The sequence below is a fragment of the Sciurus vulgaris genome (genome assembly GCF_902686455.1).
Source record: "Sciurus vulgaris genome assembly, chromosome: 2".
NCBI classification, from domain to species: Eukaryota; Metazoa; Chordata; class Mammalia; order Rodentia; family Sciuridae; genus Sciurus; species Sciurus vulgaris.
In genome coordinates, this window is record NC_136462.1 from 112,753,456 (window position 1) to 112,772,088 (window position 18,633).

The 18,633-nt window shown below is 52.8% G+C and overlaps 1 protein-coding gene across 1 annotated transcript in view; it reads right to left on the reverse strand.

The window, feature by feature from the left end:
* The window catches only part of IGDCC4 (immunoglobulin superfamily DCC subclass member 4), a 35,129-nt gene that overhangs the window by 3,320 nt on the left and 13,176 nt on the right, over positions 1-18,633 (reverse strand). Inside the window, exons 4-19 of the mRNA XM_079125635.1 lie at positions 15,217-15,353; positions 13,823-13,963; positions 10,557-10,712; positions 9,515-9,928; positions 8,806-8,970; positions 8,129-8,266; positions 7,144-7,317; positions 5,931-6,167; positions 5,703-5,804; positions 4,271-4,454; positions 3,470-3,597; positions 3,021-3,191; positions 2,712-2,849; positions 1,906-2,011; positions 1,087-1,315; positions 180-341 (exon numbers count right to left, since the gene is read on the reverse strand). Coding sequence (XP_078981761.1) covers positions 180-341; positions 1,087-1,315; positions 1,906-2,011; positions 2,712-2,849; positions 3,021-3,191; positions 3,470-3,597; positions 4,271-4,454; positions 5,703-5,804; positions 5,931-6,167; positions 7,144-7,317; positions 8,129-8,266; positions 8,806-8,970; positions 9,515-9,928; positions 10,557-10,712; positions 13,823-13,963; positions 15,217-15,353 — 2,782 coding nt within the window. The remainder of the gene's footprint in view (positions 1-179; positions 342-1,086; positions 1,316-1,905; positions 2,012-2,711; positions 2,850-3,020; positions 3,192-3,469; positions 3,598-4,270; positions 4,455-5,702; positions 5,805-5,930; positions 6,168-7,143; positions 7,318-8,128; positions 8,267-8,805; positions 8,971-9,514; positions 9,929-10,556; positions 10,713-13,822; positions 13,964-15,216; positions 15,354-18,633) is intronic.

Below are 18,633 nucleotides of genomic sequence, written 5' to 3' on the forward strand. Positions count from 1 at the left end.
TTCCCCCAAATTGGCCTGTCACCCATTCAGTCTTTGGAGGCTCCAAGGGTCTCCTGACTAGATTTCTACCTCCAGGAAAATTATCACTCCAAGGTCTCCAGAGAGTTCACTATTTCCTCTGCATAGCATTAGGAAAGGACAGTTTCTCCCTTTTCTCCCCTTACTCCCAGGACACTGACCTTTATAGCATCATACACCAGAGCCTGCAGCAATAGCGTCTGTCCAGTTCCAGCAGGGGGCAGCAGGGCTTGGGTCAGAGCAGGCCTGGGGCCCACCTGGGGCAGCTCACAGCTTGCCCAGGAACCTGCCCAGCTTGGCCCACCTGGCTGAGCCCAGGAGATCTGCACAGGAGAAAGAAGGGGACACTGAGGAGTACGATGGGGATTGGCTGGGAGAGGGAAGCACAAAGGAGGGAAGTAGAGAGGACCATGGGGAAGCAGGGTCCAGAGTCTTGGCCACCTTCTATCTCTGCCCACAGGTCTCTGCTAAAGTCCCTTCCCGAGGCCAGGGGAGGAGCACAGGAAGGCTGTGAGGGAGTGGGAGAATCTGGGGACTTGGCTCTTCTGTAGACAGCCTAACACCAGCCTGGCAGGGAGAGAGTGAGGGAAGGACTGGCTGGTCAGCAGCTGAGATGAGCGACCACTGCCAGCACCGGAAAGCCCTACCTTTCAGGGGTCTGTCCTTATCCTGGTTCCAGTCCCACTTGGCCACAGCCAAGCTGACCAGCCTCTTCTCTCCCTCCTGGGTCTTATTAAGGCTCCCCAGCTCTGGGGATGAGGAGGGATCTGGGGGTTCTGGCCAGTTCATCACCTGCAAACACCCATGGGGGGGGGGCTTCCCCTTGATAAGCAGGCCAGCCTATTATACAGAGAATAGAGGCCCACTGCTTCCTGACCCTGCCAATCCTTCAAGGAGAAGGGAGAATGCTCCTCTTTTGCAACTGGGTATGTGTGGTGTTGGGTGTGGGGTGGGGGCACAGGCCGGGGGACACTCACAGTTACACGTTGTACTCTGGCGCCCTCTGGTGTCCTATATGAAAATGGGCAGGAGGAGGGGACTAATGAAAACTATAGACTTCAGGCTCACCTTTCTCTTGGAGTGACCCCGGCAGTCCGAAATGCTGCCACCCATAAGGCTGTGCACTTCAGCCTTGTCCTCCATGTCTGAGGGCGGCGGGGACCAGTCCTGGGGCTGGGGGTGCACAAGGGACTCCAACTCATGGGCAGCAGGGAGATTAGGAGGGCCGAGGCGGGCTCTAGAGTATAGTGCTGGGTTCCCAGCTGTGGCCGTGGAGGACAGGCCTGGGAGGGCTTCCCTGTCAGACAAGATGGGAAACAAGGCCCAGTGGTCAGACTGGGGAGTGGGCTGGGACTGGCATCCAGTCCAGCCATGTCTTGGGCCAGGTTCCTGCCTACCTCTGGGACTTGTTTTCCAGTCTACACAATGAATAGGGAACAACTACTGTCAAAACAGTCCAACATGGCAAGTGTCCTGTCCCCTCACCCCCTAATAGGAGGAAGGGCTGAATGCATAGGGCGCACCCCCTGTCACCTCAAGATGCTGGCAGCTTGAGGAAGTGTAAGCAAGGTGATTTGGTCTCTCCTTGCCAAGGGGCACAGACTGGGAGTTCCCCTAAGACCACCCCCATTCTCATGAGAATATCACCCCCCCATCCCTTCATCCCAGAGTCCTATTTAATTTAACATTATTTTATTTTTGCAATGCTGAGGATCAAACATGGCCTCACATATGCATGCTAGGCAAGTATTCTACCACCAAGTTTGCCCCTCAGCCCCTCCACCCCCAGTCCTAACTTTAATGGGGATCCTGGTGACTTTCCCAGTTTGCCCATTCTGCAGCCCTTTCTGGAAATCTGTCTTTGGTCCGACAGGTGCCCTTGCCCACCTGTGGGGGCCACGTCGCAGGCCAGCACACATGCAAGCCAGGAGGCAGAGGAGGCCTAGGCAGACACCCACGATGATGCCTGTGACTGAGTGCACGTCCAAGGTGTCTGGCAAGGCAGAGACGGGACAGAGATGGTCAAGTACAGGAGAAAGGCAGAGGGCTCACAGATCAGGGTGACTTGAGCTTCCACAGGAGACCACTGGCCTCCGCCTTTGGCAGCCTGCAATCCTCTTATGTAAAGAGAGGTGGGCCCTGTGCCCTCACAAGGACCACCACCCACCCACTGGTGGTCCTACCCCACAGATCCACAAGCTGTGGTCTGTCCACATCAAACTGGCCTTTTAGCACAATGCACCTCCTGCCTGCCCACCAGGTATTGCTTCATGGTGTGTAGTTGCCCTAGGCCCACGTGTTGTCATCATCTTAAAATTCTTAATTTTTGAAATGAAAGGCCCTGGGTTTTCATTTTACAGTGAGTCCTCCAAGTCATGTAGCCAGCCCCACCCGCCTTCATCCCATAAAGCTTATCACCTGGCCAAGCCAATCCACCAATCAAAGCAATCTCTCCAAGAAACCAGTCTCTAAGCCACACCAGTCCCTTATGAAGCTGGCCTCTCAATCAAGTCATCCCCTGACCACTTTCTCCCTTCCAGTTCACCCTGCTCCCAACAAACCAGCAGGGCAGCTGTCCAAAATGAAAGCTGAGTAGCTGTACCCAGAGGCAGGGGCTTGGAAGGCTACTCCAGGGCTGCTGGGGACCCTGGCTGCCCAGGGTAGGTAGTCCTCCTTCCTCCCTGCCCTCCTACCTGAGAACTTCTCCTGGAGAGTGATTACATCCTGCAGGCGGGAGAAGGGCCCAGGCCCCACCTCTGTGCGTGCCCCCATCTTGAAAAAGTACCTGGTGTCGCTCTCCAGGCCATGCACCTCAGCACTGAAGATGTTTCCTGAGGTGGGGGAAGAGGGAGAGCAGCGTGGGTGGGGTGCAGGCTGAGCAGGGAAACGGAGCAGGAGCAGCAGCAGCTCCCTGTTCCTCCCTGAAGCCCCAAAACAGCCTCAGAGCTGCCTGCCTTGGAGCCCAGCCACTGGCGGTGGGGGGAGGCTTGGGGGACCCTCACCCTCCGTGGTGAGCAGTGTCCACTGGTGCTCGGGCTGGCTGTGGTTGTTGCTGTATAGGATCAGATATTCCACGATCTCGCCATTGGGTTCTGTTGGGGGGCACCAGTGCAGTCGAACCGTGGATGGCGTCAGAGGGCTCAGGCGCAGGTCAGATGGTGGTGTCGAGGGCCCTGGAGCACAGAGGACGGAGGGGGAGAGCCAGGCTCACTGGAAGCCCCAGCTGTGGGGACAGCTGGGAGTCAGGGGATAACATGCCTGCCTCTTCCTCCTTCATGGAACAGGCCACACAGCCAAGATGAGGTCTGGTCTCTAGTTGGGGAATTTCTGGAAATGGCACTCAGCTCTGCCCAGACCTTGAGGTTCTGAGAGATGCTTCAAAAAAGAGGGTCATGGGAGCAAAGAGCGAGGCAGCAGGGGGACTGGTGGCAAGGGAGCCGGGGCCACTCACGGTCAGGCAGGGTGGAACGCTCCACCACAGAGCCAAAAGGCCCGTCCACGTCCACTCCGTGGGACTGTACTGCGAACTCGTACTTGGTGAATGGCTTCAGCCCGCCGATGAGGATGTCTTCTCCAGAACTGCCGGGGCAGGAGCTGGCTAGTGCTCTAGGTGCACTGCCAGCAGGCCTTGCCCCTGTCTGCCCCTGGCCCAGACTCCCAGCCCTAGGCCCTGATCTGGAGAGGGAGCTGCCCTGGCCTGGGGCCACAAACACAACCCAGAGGACCTACAGAGGGGTGGGGGTGTATGCTGCCCCACCTCTAATCTCCAAGCCAGACCCCCCTCTCTAGGAAGCCTTCCTGAATTAATCCAAGGTATTCTCTACCCCAGGAACCATTTCTTTATCTAGGCTTAATTCTGCCTTACTGGCAATTGTACACATCAGTTGCTTTTAATGCAGTGTTTGTCAAAGGAGCAGCTCCTCAAGCTGCCTCCCATTGGAGGGTGGGGGCCTCTGAGGACAGGGGCAGGGCTTTCTCCCCTACAGACAGGGAGCCCTCTGAGGCTGGAGGAGCAAGAGGATCCTGCACTGTTCTCCAAAGGTCAAGAATAATGCTCTGTCCTGAGGGGATGGGCCAGAGAGGCCCTCCTTTCTCATCCATCCCCTTCTGGTCTGCAGGCAAGACAGTGGGCCCCAGAAGGCCCTCAGCCCGCCGCAGGACAGGTGAAATGTCTCAGAACCCCAGGGTCCCTCTCCCCACCCCTGCTGCCCCCACACCTGCCTCTCTGCCCTCCACAGCCCTTCTTCCCCACCTGGTGTAATAGGTGACCAAAGAGGCATTCCTGAGCCCCCAGGGGCTGAAGCGCACAGTGTAGTTGACAATCTTGACTGTGGTGAAGTCTGGCTTTTTCCACCGGAGCCAGATGGACGTGGAGCTGTTGGATTCTGCATGGACGTGGGCGGGGGGCAAGGGAGGTCCCCTCTGAATAGGTAGATCTAGAAGGGGAAAATCAGAGTGTGGGAAAGGGAGGGAGGACACTCATCCTTAAATTTGTGCAGTGGTTACAGTCCCTGAAGCTCGCTCTTGGGCCCTCTCTTTTGATCCTGTGGGTTGGGTGGCACTTGTCTTACTTCACAGATAACAAAATTGAGACTCCCAAGAATCAAAGTGATTTTTGCCAAGGTCACACACACAACAGACTATGGAGCACTAGGACCTAAGAATGTAATATATACATAGAGAGACAGAATGTCAAGGCTTAAGAAGAGCACAGACTCAAGAGCCAGGCCGCCTTGGTTCAAATTCCAGCTCTGCCACTTATTGGCTGTGTGACCTTGGAGAAGTTACTTAATCGCTCTGTGCCTCCATTCCCTATTCTGTAAGTGGATCTGATGATAGTACCTATCTCATGGGGTTGTTATGAGGACTCAATTCGTTAATATTTGTAAAGCAGATAGTAAAGTGACCGGTACACGATATGTACTATTGGATGATAAGTGTTTACTGTATAATATAAAATAGAATAAACTCCATGAGAGCAGGTACCTTATTTGTGTTGATCATCACTAAATTCCCAGAACAGAGCTGGACCGTAGTAGATACTCAGTAAAATATTTGCTGAATAAATAAACGAACAAACTGGAATTAGAACCCAGGTTTCTTGGCTTCTCTTGAGCACTTTTCCTGCTCTACCACATGACTGAAAATCAGCCTGGAAGTCAGGGGTGAGGGAATGCTGTGACAGTCAACCAAGGGCTACTGAATGGTGCACCACAGCAGAAAGACCCATCTGGGAGCCAGGAGTCTGTCTGATCTCAGCTGTGTGTGACCTGGGACAAGTCTACCTCTCTGAACCTCGGCTTTCCTGTAGACCACACAGGACCCTCTCCTTGCTGGGAGTGGAGGGATGATCAGATAGATGGTGTGATGTAGGCGGATGTGTTTGAAAGGTCAAACCTGGGGTCAGGAGTCACTGAGTGCCACGGGGTTTCTCTCTGTTCACACTTTCCAAACAAGCACTGCTTACCAATATTGAAAAAGAGGCAGCAAGCCTGAAAGGCAGCACACAGACGGGGCTCCCTCCAGCCTGGCCTGGAAGAGGACCCCTACCTAGGAGGATGGGTTTCAGAGTGAGCTGATGCTACCACCCTGCCTTCCCGTCAGACTGGCCCAGAGGAGAGGGCGAGCCAGCGGCCCCCAGGGCCTCTCCACTGCCACGGCCCCCTCCTCCCTGGTGCCCTCACCTGGCATGGGCGCCTTCTCTGTCTTGCCTTTCCACACTGCAGCGTAGCCGTCCTCATGTTTGTTGAAGGCCACGAGTTTCACCTCGTACAGCTGGCCAGGGACTGGGGAAGGTCACAGGGATCACTCGCTGGCTGGAGGGACTCTGCAGCCTCTCTCCCCTCCTCCACCCAGCATGTCTGGCCCCTAATGCAGCCGTGTCCCTGGCTTCCCCTCCCCAAGCTCCTCACCTAGCTGGGTCAGCTCATACTGCTTCACTTTCTTCTTGAGCCTGACAGGCCCCACATCCCAAGCCTGGTCTCCGCGAGCCCCTGGGGAGCGATCACCATCGGCTTCCTCCTCAGTCCCCACTTCCCGCCAGTACAGTTTATAGCCAGAAATCTGGGTGGGATGAGGGGGCGGCTGCCATGACACGACCAGTGACTCCATCTTTGCCCGGACCTTCAACTCTGCAGGGGCAAAAGGGACTGGGGACAGAGGAGTGGGATGGGAAAAAAATGAGGAATGCAGAGGAGACAGGATAGAAGACAGGGAGGAGGCCAGGGAAGAGGCGGGAAGACGGGATTGCCAGTGTCTCCCCAAAGAGGCGCCACTCAGCCTTGGCCCCAGGGCACCTGCACTCAAGCAGTGTGCTGGGAATGCAGGGCTGTCTCCTGAGCACTTGCAAGGGGGCAGCAAGGGGCGCCTCTGGACAGTCCCTGGCACAGAGGAGACTTTGTAAGTTTCCGGAGGGAGCAAATGCAGGCAGGGGCTAGTGAAGCCAGGAAGGAGGATTGGAGACAACAGAGTGGGGAGCCCCACCTGGAACCCCAAAGTGGGGGATTACTATGTGTCAGACACTGTTTGAAGCACTTTGTATGTGTATTTTAATTTTATTCTTATAATCTTGTAAAATAAAAAGCCCCCCCCCCTTTTTTTTTAAAGCACTGGGGATTGAAACCAGTACTTGTGCACACTAGGCAAAGCACTGTACTACCCAGTCTCAGCCCCAGCTTAGTAAAACACTATCATCTCCATTTTACAGACAGGAAAACTGAAGCTAGGAGAAGACAAGTAACTTGCCCAGTGTCAGGCGGTGTGTATGCCAGGTCTTGTCTGCATGTAATCACTCTACTATTGGGTCTTCCCAGGAAAACAACCATGATCGCTGAAGCAGCTGCCACCTCAGGGGTTCTTCTGAGGGTCTAAGCACTTCATTTATAATACATTATTAATCCATGTGTCATGTCTCGGCAGTAAATGAAGGTTTGCCCAAGGTCACAGGGTGGACAGAAAGGACACCTGGGCGCAGCCCTTCACCACTACATCCTGGCTTCCCTTACCCGTCAAGCAGGGTGAGTCACAGAAAGCCTCTGATTGATGGGGTGGTGGGGTTCTGGGGCCCAAGGGCACATATACACCCACATCATCACACCCACTGTCCTGTCCCCTCCAACCCCATACCATGGCTCTGGTTGTGCACGCTGGGTGTCCTGTGCTGCATCCATGGCGAGGGGGCCCCGAAGCCAGCCCCAGTGCCCGCTGACACCCTCACTCGGTACACCTTGTTCGGCTGAAGGGAGTTTAGCATAAGCTGCGTCTCATTCCCTGGTACCTCAGTGGAGAAAATCTGATCTGCTGGGACAGGAAAGATGGGCTGCTGGGTGTTACCTGGGGACCGTGACTTCTAAGTTCCCTATACTGACTCTTCTACTTCAGATCCTGGTTCCTCAGTGCCTGGACAGACTCCACGGCTCCAGAACCCACTCCTGAGCCTCCAGCTCTTGCTGGTATAGTCCATCAGCCACAGCAAAGCATGCAGAGAACCAGGCATGCTCTCACCCATCCCCACTGACAGCCCAACACACACCAGAAGGCAGGCACAGGGCTGACCCGGAAGGCCATCAACCGCCATCTGGCTTCTAGAGCCCTGAGGATTACCCTTGCCTCCCTCCTTGCCTTAGCCTGGCCTTCCAATCACTTTCCTTCTCCTAACTCCACTCCTTCAGAGCCCCTTACCTAGATGACCTCTATCTGCCCTAACACGCCCTCTCCATATCCATTTCTCTCAGCCCCAAGAGCAGACCCTCTACCTAACCTGCTCATCTCTAATCTGCTTTTGGAGCCAGAAGGGCTCCTAGGATTACCTAGTTCCCCATCTCCTTTCACAGATGAGGAAACAGAGACTCAGCTGGACTACACACTGCAGTTGCAGAGAAGGTAGGACTAGAACCCAGGCCTCCCTCTGCCTTGAGCAGCCTCTTTGCCTGCCCTTCTCATCCCTGCGGGCCCTACCCCCAGCCTACACTGCTCTTTTCCAGGGTCAGCTTTCCCCACTCCACTGCCTTGCTCCATCCTCCCAGGCTCCCCCTCTCAGTTCAGCTCTCCAGCCCCTGATCGACCCTTCACCTGAATAACTCCAACCACCCTGCCCCTGCCTGCTACTCACCTTCCTTTCCCAGACCGTACTCTATCTTGTACTTCACCACCTGCCCATTGCTCAGGTTGGGGGGCAGGGGCAGCCACGCCACCCTGATGTCCGAGGGGTTGGGGCTGGACAGGGCGAGCTGGGGTGCTGCACTGGGGACTGAGACAGAAGAACATCAGCATGAGCTCTGCTCCACCGACGTGGGAGGTGAGGCTCAGGAGCGGTCAGAGACTTGCCCAGGTCACACAGCAAGTCAGAAGTAGGCCCAGGACCAGGATCTGAGGGAGGAAAGGGAGCCTCTCAGGGAAGCCCTAAGTTGGAGGATGAGGGGACATTCTTCCCACCCTGAAGCTAGAAAATGGTACAAGGTACAGTGTTCTAATTCAATGGCTTAATGCCACTGGCCCTTACCCCACCTGGATGGCACATGGGTGTCAGAACAAGGATTGTATGTTATGGAGAATCACAAGTCCTGGGCTCAAGTCCCAGCTGTACTACTGACCTTGGCAAGTCACTCTCATTTGGTAGACTTCTGTTTCCCCAGTTTACAAACCCTGCCCACTCCCTTAGAGGGCACAAAAGATGACACAAGGCAGGCAAAAGTGCCTTCGTGCAACACTAGTCAAGAGAAGGGGAGCCACCCGCCCCAGGGAGATCTCTGGACCCCATGCTGCCCACTGCAAGTTCAGAGGCCCTACCGTCATCCAACGTGTGGACCAGTGCTGGGGTGGAGGTGCGGCTGGCCCCCAGCTGGGAGTAGGCCACCACGTAGAACTCATAATCTGTGTTGGGTTCCAAGTCCCGAACCTGTAGCTCGGTGGTGTCATTGTTCACTGCAAACTGGTATTCCACGTTGTCCATGCCTGGGGTGGTGACACAGGGGTCAAGGGGACTGTCATAGGGTCACCCCAGGCACCGCCAGCTGGAGTCTGGCTAGAGATCTTCCATAGTATCTCTATCTCTAATAGTCTATTTATAGCTAAATCATCCCCGATCCTCTGAAATGGAGAGTGTAAACTCCCCTTGGCTTCTAGTCTTCTGGTTATATTAGTTTCTCCTCTGGCTATGAGGTTCATTCTGGTGTCTAACTAAAACAGTTCCTGTTGCAGTGAGTTCACTGGGGCGGGAGGTGGTTCCAGGAATGAGAGGAAATTTTCCTAAAGGGGAAGCATCTTCTCCTTCCTCTCTCCTAACAAAAGTGGCTGAGGGGAAGCAACCCACATACACTGAACACCCCTCTAGCATCTGGCTGAAGATCCCTAATAGATAGGTGGATCTCTTTGGTGGGCTCCCACCCCTTCCCCAGAGGTACCCGCTCGACAATCCTTCAGTCATCCAACTTGTACTCGCTCCCAATGTGTAGGGCATAGCCTCTGCTGGGGCCCCTAGGGACTTGGATAGACGTACCCCGTGCCTTTTGGTAGTGGAGGGAGAAGCCAATAATCTGCTCGCTGTGTAGCTCAGGCCGCTCCCAGGCCACTAGTACTGCGGAGCTGCTCAGCGGTGTGGCGGTAACCCGAGTTGGGGCACTGGGCAGCCCCTCGCGCACCACCACTGCCAGCGGCGCGGCGGCACACGCTGTTCCCGCGCTGTTCTCCGCCACGCATTGGTAGTAGCCAGCATCCTGCAGGCCGATCTGCGTGATGACCAAGCTGCTACCGCCTCCCTGGACCTTGACACGCCCATTGGGCCGCAGCGGTGCCCCGTCGTGCAGCCAGCGCAGTGCAGGTTTGGGCTCCCCAGACGCGCGGCACACGAAGCGCGCGGTGCTCGCCCGCGTCCGCGACAGCGCTTCAGGCGCCTGCGAGATGGCAGGTGCGGCTGGGGGCGACAGGAGCGACGCTGACCACGGTCTCCCGCCACGAGGGGCTCTACTCCCTACCCCAATGACCCCAACTGTGCGCGCCCCACTCCCCTCTCCAGACCTTCGAACCTGTCCCAGGTTCACGGCTCCCGCGTTCAGCTCAGATCTATCCCGCCTGTCCCATTTACCCCACACAGACCATGCTCTCCCTCTTCGGAAGGGTCCCCAGGACCCTTCAGCCTGCCCTAAGTCTCGGCTCCTCCGGCTCCAACCCCAAGCCCTTACCAGCGGCCTTCTCTACCCGCCGACGTCTCCCACGCCTCCCAGTGCTTACCCTCTCCGTTACCCAGCCCCGAGCACGCCTGCCAGTCCGACTCCCACCTGACTGCTCAGCTCGCTCCCAACGCGCCACGCCCGAGTCACCTTCTCCCGTCCTGCTCGACTCCACCCACCACTCCATCCTCCAGGTACGCACGATACCCCTCCACCCCCTCCTCACCAAGGACTCCTCCCACGAGCTGGTCCTGTCCGCCCTTTCTCATCCGCCAGGATCACCCTCCACGCCTCCCGCCCACTTCCCCTTCCTCAGCCTCCCACTCCAGCCCGCCTCCCCACACCGTTTGCTCATCCTCGACCCCACCTCACCCAGCACGCGGAGCTCGGCGGCCGCGGTGGCGAAGTCGCGCGTGTGGGGCTTGTTGGCTCTGCAGACGTAGACCCCCGAGTGCCGGGGCTGGGCGCGGGCGATGAGGAGGTTGGTGCGACCCAGAACGATGACGTCGGTGGAGATGGGATTCCCGTCTGCGGTGAGAGGGGGGCAAGCTAGCCGGGGGCACCAGGGACTGCCCCTCCGCCCGCTTACCTGGCCGCGGGAACCCGCTACAACCGGTAAAGTGAATACCACAGTCTGGAATCTCAGCTCCTTCTCTTGCCAGCCCAATGGCCCTGTATTGTCCGGTTTTTGTTTTGTTTTGTTTATTGTTGTTTTTGGGGTTCTTTTGGTACTGGGGATTGAACCCAGGGGCTCTCAATCACTGAGCCACATCCCCAGCCCGTTTTTTTGAATATTTTATTTACAGACAGCCTCGCTAAGATGCTGAGGCCGGCTTTGAACTGGCGATCCTCCTGCCTCAGCCTCCTGGGATTACAGGTGTGTGCCACTGCGTCAGACTTGTCCCTGTTTTTAATGAGGAGACAGTCCCTAGGTGGAATGATAGCTGTGAAGGGGGAAAGCATAGGGTCTGAAAACTCTTGGCACACGGTAAAGATATCTAATAAGTATTCAGTATGCTAGTCACTCACTACTGTTACCATTATTAATTTCTCTTCTCTCAAGGACGTTCTATTCCTTCCCTGTGGTGTTAGCCCAGTATTGTGATGAGGATTGCACTGGCAAAATCTGACCAGACCAAAGATTTAAATATGTGCAGAGACTTTATCTTGATGTGAAATGAAAGCCATTTAAAAAGCTCTTGTCTTTACAGACACGTATGGAAAATCCGGACAAGAAATGCAAATGACCATCTGGCCCAGTGGCCCAGGAGGCTGAAGCAGGAGGATCCGGAGTTCAAAGCCAGCCTCAGCAATTTAGCAAGGCCCTAAGCAACTCTAAGTGAAATATTTAAAAAGGGCCAGTACCCCGCCCCCCAAAATGCAATGACCAAGACTTTTTTTTTTAAAAAAGTATTTACCTTCATGTTATCAAAAAATTCTCATGAAAACAGATGTTAAGGGCTGGCAATATAGCTCCGTTCATAGAATGCTTGCCTTGCAAGCTCAAGGCCTTGGGTTCAATCCCCACACCACAAAAAACAAAACAAAACAAAACAAAACAAACAAAAAACCAGATGTTAATTTTCATCCATCAACCTGGGACCAGTGACCTTGAGGCCAGGGATTCCACTTATCCATCCTGGTCCCATGGAGATGATTAGACTTATAGGCAAGTATTTGTTAGCAGGAAAGATCACTGCAGTGTTAACTGTAATAGTGAACTGAGAAGAACTTAAACATAGAACAGTAGGAACCGGTGGATCATATTCCAGGTACATTCATATGATGGACTATTTTAGTCATTCAAAATATTTTTGAAAAAATGTTAAGGACAGGAAAATGCTTATGATACACTGTTGAATGAAAACAGTCTGGAACTGTACAGCATGCTTACTCAATTTCAGGGGACAACGTACATAAGCATAGGAAAAAATTTGGAAGAAAATGTTTTTGTACGTTAAGTTTTATCTGAGTGGTGGGATATTTTCTGCTTCTGTTTTTTTCCCTAGTTTTCTACAATGAACATGTACTGCATTTGCAGTCACAAAACAAAACACAAAAAAAGCCCAAGCACCTTCCCTGATTTAGTGAGGTGAATTCCTGGAAAGAGAGCAGGACCTGGAGTCAGGAATGAAGTTCCTTTCCTGCACTTCTCTTCCTACCCTTGACCCAGAAGTGTTATTAGTATATTTGCTCCAAGTAAGCTTCTAGAACTCCAGGTATTAGGATTCTCTGGGAAGCAATTCTCTAAGCCTTACTGTGCACATGAATCACAGAATCTCAGGGGCCTTTATTGCAATGAGGAGGCCTAGGGTAGACTCCAGATTCTGCATTTCTAACTGGGCTGAGGTGATAGGTCGAGACCACACTGTGACCAGCTAGCAGGTAAGACACTTGCTGAGCGCTAAGATTCCTGGGTCATGATTCTTCAGGGTGAAGCGAAGATGTCTGAAGTTTTAACAAGTTCCCTGGGTGATCCTGATGCATGGCCAGGATTTGAGAAATATTGATATCAGGCCTTCTGGGTGATGCCACACATTTACCCAAGTAATAGTGCCAGGGTCCTGTTGGCCCTGGGATCTTCCCCAACTAGGCAGGTGTTACAGTGTAACAAGGGAGTGTAGTTCAGATAGGTACAAAGATTCCAGCACTACTCTATTTCATCCTCTCAGTGTTGGATATAGTTGCTCCATTTATTATTTTTCTTTAGACTCTACTCATATTCTCTTCTGAATGTGAGATGCAAACTTACGGAATGGAGGCAGCAAGAAGGGTCAAAAGCTGGACTTAAGGCCCTTCTACCATCAGCTTGAGACAAGTCACTTCTTATCATCAAATGGAAACAAAAAAATAACCCTAGCTTGCTGTCTACAGGACTGGAGGGAAAGGTGTACTAGACAGAACAAGTTCTAAAGCTTGGTCCTGACTCTTTACCTGCTGCTGAGCCTCTGTTCCTTCATTTGCCCCCTGGGATTGCCCATCCTGGCCCCTGCTCTCCTCAGAGGGCTCTTGGAGGCTCTGACAGGAAACCAGTGTGAAATGCTCAGCAGATTATGGCGAGACCCTGGGCTGCACTCCTGTCACTCCTGGCCTGGAACCGTCAAGCCTCTCTTCCTGGGATGGGCCTATGTTTTATCTCCATCTCCCTCACCCACACTGTGAATTAGAGGCCAGGGTCCCTCCCGCTCGACTGTGCATTGGATTTACTGCACACAAAGGTGGCAGCAGGCCGCATGGCCACGAGCTGGCTTTGGCGCTACCCAGACCGCAGTGGGGCTCTGGCTCCAGTTCCCTTGCTGGCCAGGTAGCACTTTTCAGTTCTCAAACACTCACTGGCAACACTGTTGTGAGGAACAGAAATAAGTAAGACTCTAGCTCAGCACTCGTCCCTACCCCTCGATAGAGTGACAGTAACAATTTTATGAGTGGCAGACCCCAAGTGTCTTGTCAAGGAAACATGCCACACCGATGGATGATCACATTTGTTCAGGTTCTCCCATGCCGTCCCTGACCTCCCTGCCCACCACACCCAGTCCCTACCACACTGGGTGATCATGCATACAACTCCTGACTTGGGGATACCATGTCCCTCTTTCTTATGCCCTTTAGTCCCTTCCTGCCCTTCTCTTTCCACTTACCCTGTCGGACCCAGGACACGAAAGGGGTGGGGTGAGCGGAGGCCACACATTCCATGACCACACTCTGCCCAGACACCACGGTGGTATTCTCCGGGGCTGCCACGATGACCACATCCTGCCCCCTGGTGGCTGCCAGGGACCCTGGAGAGAAGACAGGCCAGTGGGCAGCCTTAAGAGTAGGCATCATCCCGGGCACACCTCACTGGAGGCTCCTGGTCACCTGTTGAGGCAGTGCGGCAGGGAGCAGCTGTGGTTCCCTCTAGCAGATGAGGAAAGTAGCCACCAAGTTCAGCAGAGCTGGGTCTGGAACTCAGAGCTGTCTCTTAGAAACGGAATAGCCTGGCCTCTGACACAGCACCAGAGAAACGGCAGGACAGATCCACACCCACCTCCACTCTGCCCTCCGGAACCCAACCCACCCTTCTAGGCAGAGGACTGCAGGGTCATGGGCACAGCACAGGATTCATAGTTTCTGGTGCCAGCGCTGCTATTAACACACTACATGACCTTAGCTAAGTCCCTTCCCCTTAGGGCCCTGAGTTTCCATGTGGAAAAGGCGACCCGTTTTCAAGTTTCTGCCAGCTTAGTAGCTCCTGAAGCTCCATATTCTCAGTGTTCTCGGTGTGAACCTGACCCTCTGGACAGAATGGTGAAAACTTGGTTTATCCAGCAGGTGGCAGCAGAGACCCTGGGCTCAGGAGACAAAGTGAACCAGACTCAAAAGCCAACGTCCAGGAGCAAGCAGGGAGGGGTCCTGGGAGGAGAGGACAGCCACAGCAAAGGGGCCCTTGGGGGAGACTTGAAATGGGATCTGCAGGGCATTTGCTAAGCGCCAGGCACTGTGTTCTACAGCTCTGAGCTAAACACTGGATAACAGGCCCAGGGTCGAGCAGACGGTGAGTAGACAGCCAGGATGCAAACCAGGGCTTTCTGACCCCAAAGCCTTGTTCTTCCTACACCTGTGGCACTGGGGTGGGAGCTTCTCAGACAGGCAGAAATAGCAAACAGGCCTCAGGATGCCAGGCTTCTGTGTAGAGTAAGCACAGCAGGGACTCCTCCAGTGCCAGGAGGCTTAGGGCTGAGAGGGTGGGTGGGTGTGCCAAGGCCGCAGAGAAAAGGCACCCTTCTCAGAAGCCATCCCAATTGCTTGTCCAACCCCAGGAAACACAGAAACTCCACGGGAAGTGAGGAGTCCTGCACTGAGAGTTTGGGTCTTGGTTTGTAGCTCCAGATCTATAACCAATTGGCTGGGTGGCACGGCCCTCTCTGGGCTTCTCTCCTTACCTGTCCAATGGGATGACTACCCTACCACCTACCTGAAGGCCGGGCCTGGCCAGCTCACAGGTGGCTGGCTCTAGAATCCCCTCGGTTTCCTTGTTGGGTAGTCCCCTTACCTCTGTGGGCCACGATGAGCAGGGCCTCCCGGCTGAAGCGCTGGCGGGCTGTGTTGGTGGCCACGCAGCGGTAGGAGCCTGTGTCATTCTCCTGAACATCCAGGATCTGGAGCACACCATTGGGGAGAGTGATGAGCCTTGGGAAAGGGGGAGAGGACAACAGTGAGGGGCCACAAGGAGGGTGGTTTGCGATGAAAGAAGTGCCAATCAAAACCACAAGACACTAACTTTCATGTGTCAGACTGGCAAAGGTCAAAGGTTTTGCTAACACCTCAGGTGAATGAGGTGGGGAGGCAGCACTCCTGCCTTGGTGGCAGCCATTCCCAAATGAGCTGGTAATAGCCCAACATCAAAAGTGCATGAACCTTTCGACCCAGCAACGCCACTTCTAGGACTGCATCCCACAGTCTCATACATGTGCACCAAAAAATGGATGTCAACTGACATTCGCTCCAGCAGTGTCTGTAATAGCAAAAGACTGGAAACAGCTCAGGTGTCCCTCTTTAGGGAAGGAACTGGCTGCATGGGTTTGGGAACCTCACACAATTGAATGCAAGTCAGCAGTTAAACAGAAGGCACTCCATGCCTGCTGGTACAGGGCAATCTCCAGAATGTGTTTTGGTGCAAAACAAAAATATGCATGGGAGCACAAATGCTTATAGTGTACCTGGTAATGGTAGTCTCCGGGTAGGGGACCAGGGATCCTGTGAGCTGGTGTGGGACTTACTTTTTATTATTTATCCTATACAGTTCAAATTTTTTTTAACTTCTTAATTGTATTATCTCCTCCCTGCTCTGGCACTTATTTGCACTTCTCATCTGACACTTAAAACAAGCCCAAGAAAAATAGTTATCCTAAGACATTGCTGGTGGAACTACAAATTCATGCAGCAACTCTGGAAAGCAATATGGAGATTCCTCAGAAAACTTGGAATGGACCCACCATTTGGCCCAGCTATCCCACTCCTTGGTTTATACCCAAAGGACTTAAAATCAGCATACTACAGTAACACAGCCACATCAATGTTTATAGCAGCTCAATTCACAATAGCTAGATTGTGGAACCAACCTAGATGCCCTTTAACAGATGAATGGATAAAAAAAATATGGTACATATACACAATGGAGTATTACTCAGCCATAACGAAGAATGAAATTATGGCATTTGCCAGTAAATAGATGGAACTGGAGACTATCATGCTAAGCAGTGGACGAATGGGTTCAGCTGGGATCCCTGCAGGGTCAGCTCCAGGTGGAAAGTCCTAGTTTCTCAATCGAGCAAACAGCTCTCTTGGTCCTGTGGGTGTAGACTTGGCCCAGGTGAGAGAGAGAGTGGGGCAACTGTGTGCTTGGAGAAGATCCCTTAGCTCCTGGGGAAGCAGGGTCTGAGGAAATCTAAACATAGGAGAGGACAAGTAGCTCAAGGGTTGGGGAAGAAGAGTGCTGGGAGAAATTCTGGAGCCAGGCCTGAAAACCTGCTGTAGCCCAAAGACTTAGAGAACAAAAACCTGCATCGCTCCTTCCCTGAACCCATGGCCACCCCAGCTCCCAGCCGCTCACCCTTAGCTCCAGCAGCTGCCCACAGAAGGGCTGGGGTGGACTGGGCAGGAGGAAGGGAAGCCAGAGGTACTTGAGGAGAAATCCGGGGCCAGGACCTAGTCTACTGCCCCAAAAATGTGATGGGAAAGGACAAGTCAGGGAGGGACAAGCAGGACCCATGTGAAATGGGGCCCACCCCCACCCCCCTAATATTCTCCAGCTCTAAAACCCTCTTCCTCTTCTTCCTTCGTCTAGCTAGCTGACTGTGCCACCAAAGCTACCTGTTAGGTCCCTGGTCTTTCCAGGGAAATCACGCTCCAAGTCTGAAGAGTTAACTCCTCCTTTGACAATGACACTTCCTTAGCTCTGCACTGAAAGGAGTGAACCAAAGAGGGAACGAAGCCTTTCCCCACACAGGGTGCTGCTGCTGCAGCCAACAGAGGTGAGCCGGATCCAGCAGTGCTCATCTAAAATCCTGTTTTGTTAAAAATATGTTTTTAGAAGCTCTGTCCTTGGTAAGTGGGTGGGCGGGCAGGGGTTGCCAAATGGTGTTTATGAAGCAAGTCTATTTTTGTAAAATAGATAAATGATAGGTTAGGGCATGTGCAGAAAAAGTCAAGGTTAGCAAAGCTTCAGTAATTCATGGGGTTTTCTCTGGGAGTGGGATTACTGGCAACTCTTATTTGTTGACTTCCTTTTTTTTTGTATGATGAACTGTATTAGTTTGGAAATACAGAAAATTTCTATCTTTTAAATTTTAAAAGCATATGCTCCTGTACACTATTTTTTTTTTTTTTTTTTTTTTTTAACTCTGGGCTCTAACACAGCAGCAGTGGCCTGGTAGAGAAAACTGGTTGCAATGGATACATTTTAGCAAGGGACATTACATGTCTGGGCTACAGTTTTCACATCTGAAAAATGGGTTAGATAATTCCTGCCCCGCCTACTTCACAACCCTGGCCCTCTTCATGTGTCATGAGCTGACATTAGATATAGGACCTAAGCAGAATGAGTTGCAGGCTCTAAACATGTGTAAGCCATATACATATTTCAAAGGACCAGACGGGAACACCTGAAACTGTAATAACCCTAACCCTAACTCTTCCCATTCTGCAGAGTTGTATATTTGTGGGGGTGGGACCGGGAATTGAACTCAGGGGCACTCGACCACTGAGCCACATCCCCAATCCTATTTTGTATTTTATTTAGAGACAGGGTCTCATTGAGTTGCTTAGCGCCTCACTTTTGCAGAGGCTGGCTTTAAACTTGCGATCCTCCTGCCTCAGCCTCCTGAGTCACTGGAATTACAGGCGTGTGCCACTGTGCCCGCCAAAGTTGTATATTTCACCATTTTAAAATAACTTCAAATTTAAAACAAAACAAAGTAGGTACCTACAGAATGGGAAAATAACCTCTTTTCAAAAGGAAAGAATTATTCTTTTTCCAAGCTCAAGCATAAGTCTGCTGCCCCCACTTCCAAAACGCCCAGGCTTTTTTTTTTTTTTTTTTTTTTAGTACACTGCCTGTCACCTGGGAACTTGTCCATGAAATAATACCTGCTGTGACTTAGGTTCTCAAATATGGTCCTTAGGTCCAGGAATTCAAGAACATAGATGAAATGACCCAGCAGCTCTGAACTTTCCAAGGGTCAAGGAGCCCCGGGGCCAAGCCCTTGAGAGATCTGCTAGGGAAGGGTGACAGACTGGGAGGATCCTGGGAGAGGATAAGAGGAAGACTAGGCAAGGGAGCCCAGGTTGTTTAAGTGCATTAGTTCCGTGTTTGTCAAATATGTGGGTGAATGATGATAACGAAATTATTTCAAATGGATCCAAACGAACTTTTTATTTAAATAGCTATGTATTTAGTTTTATGACTACC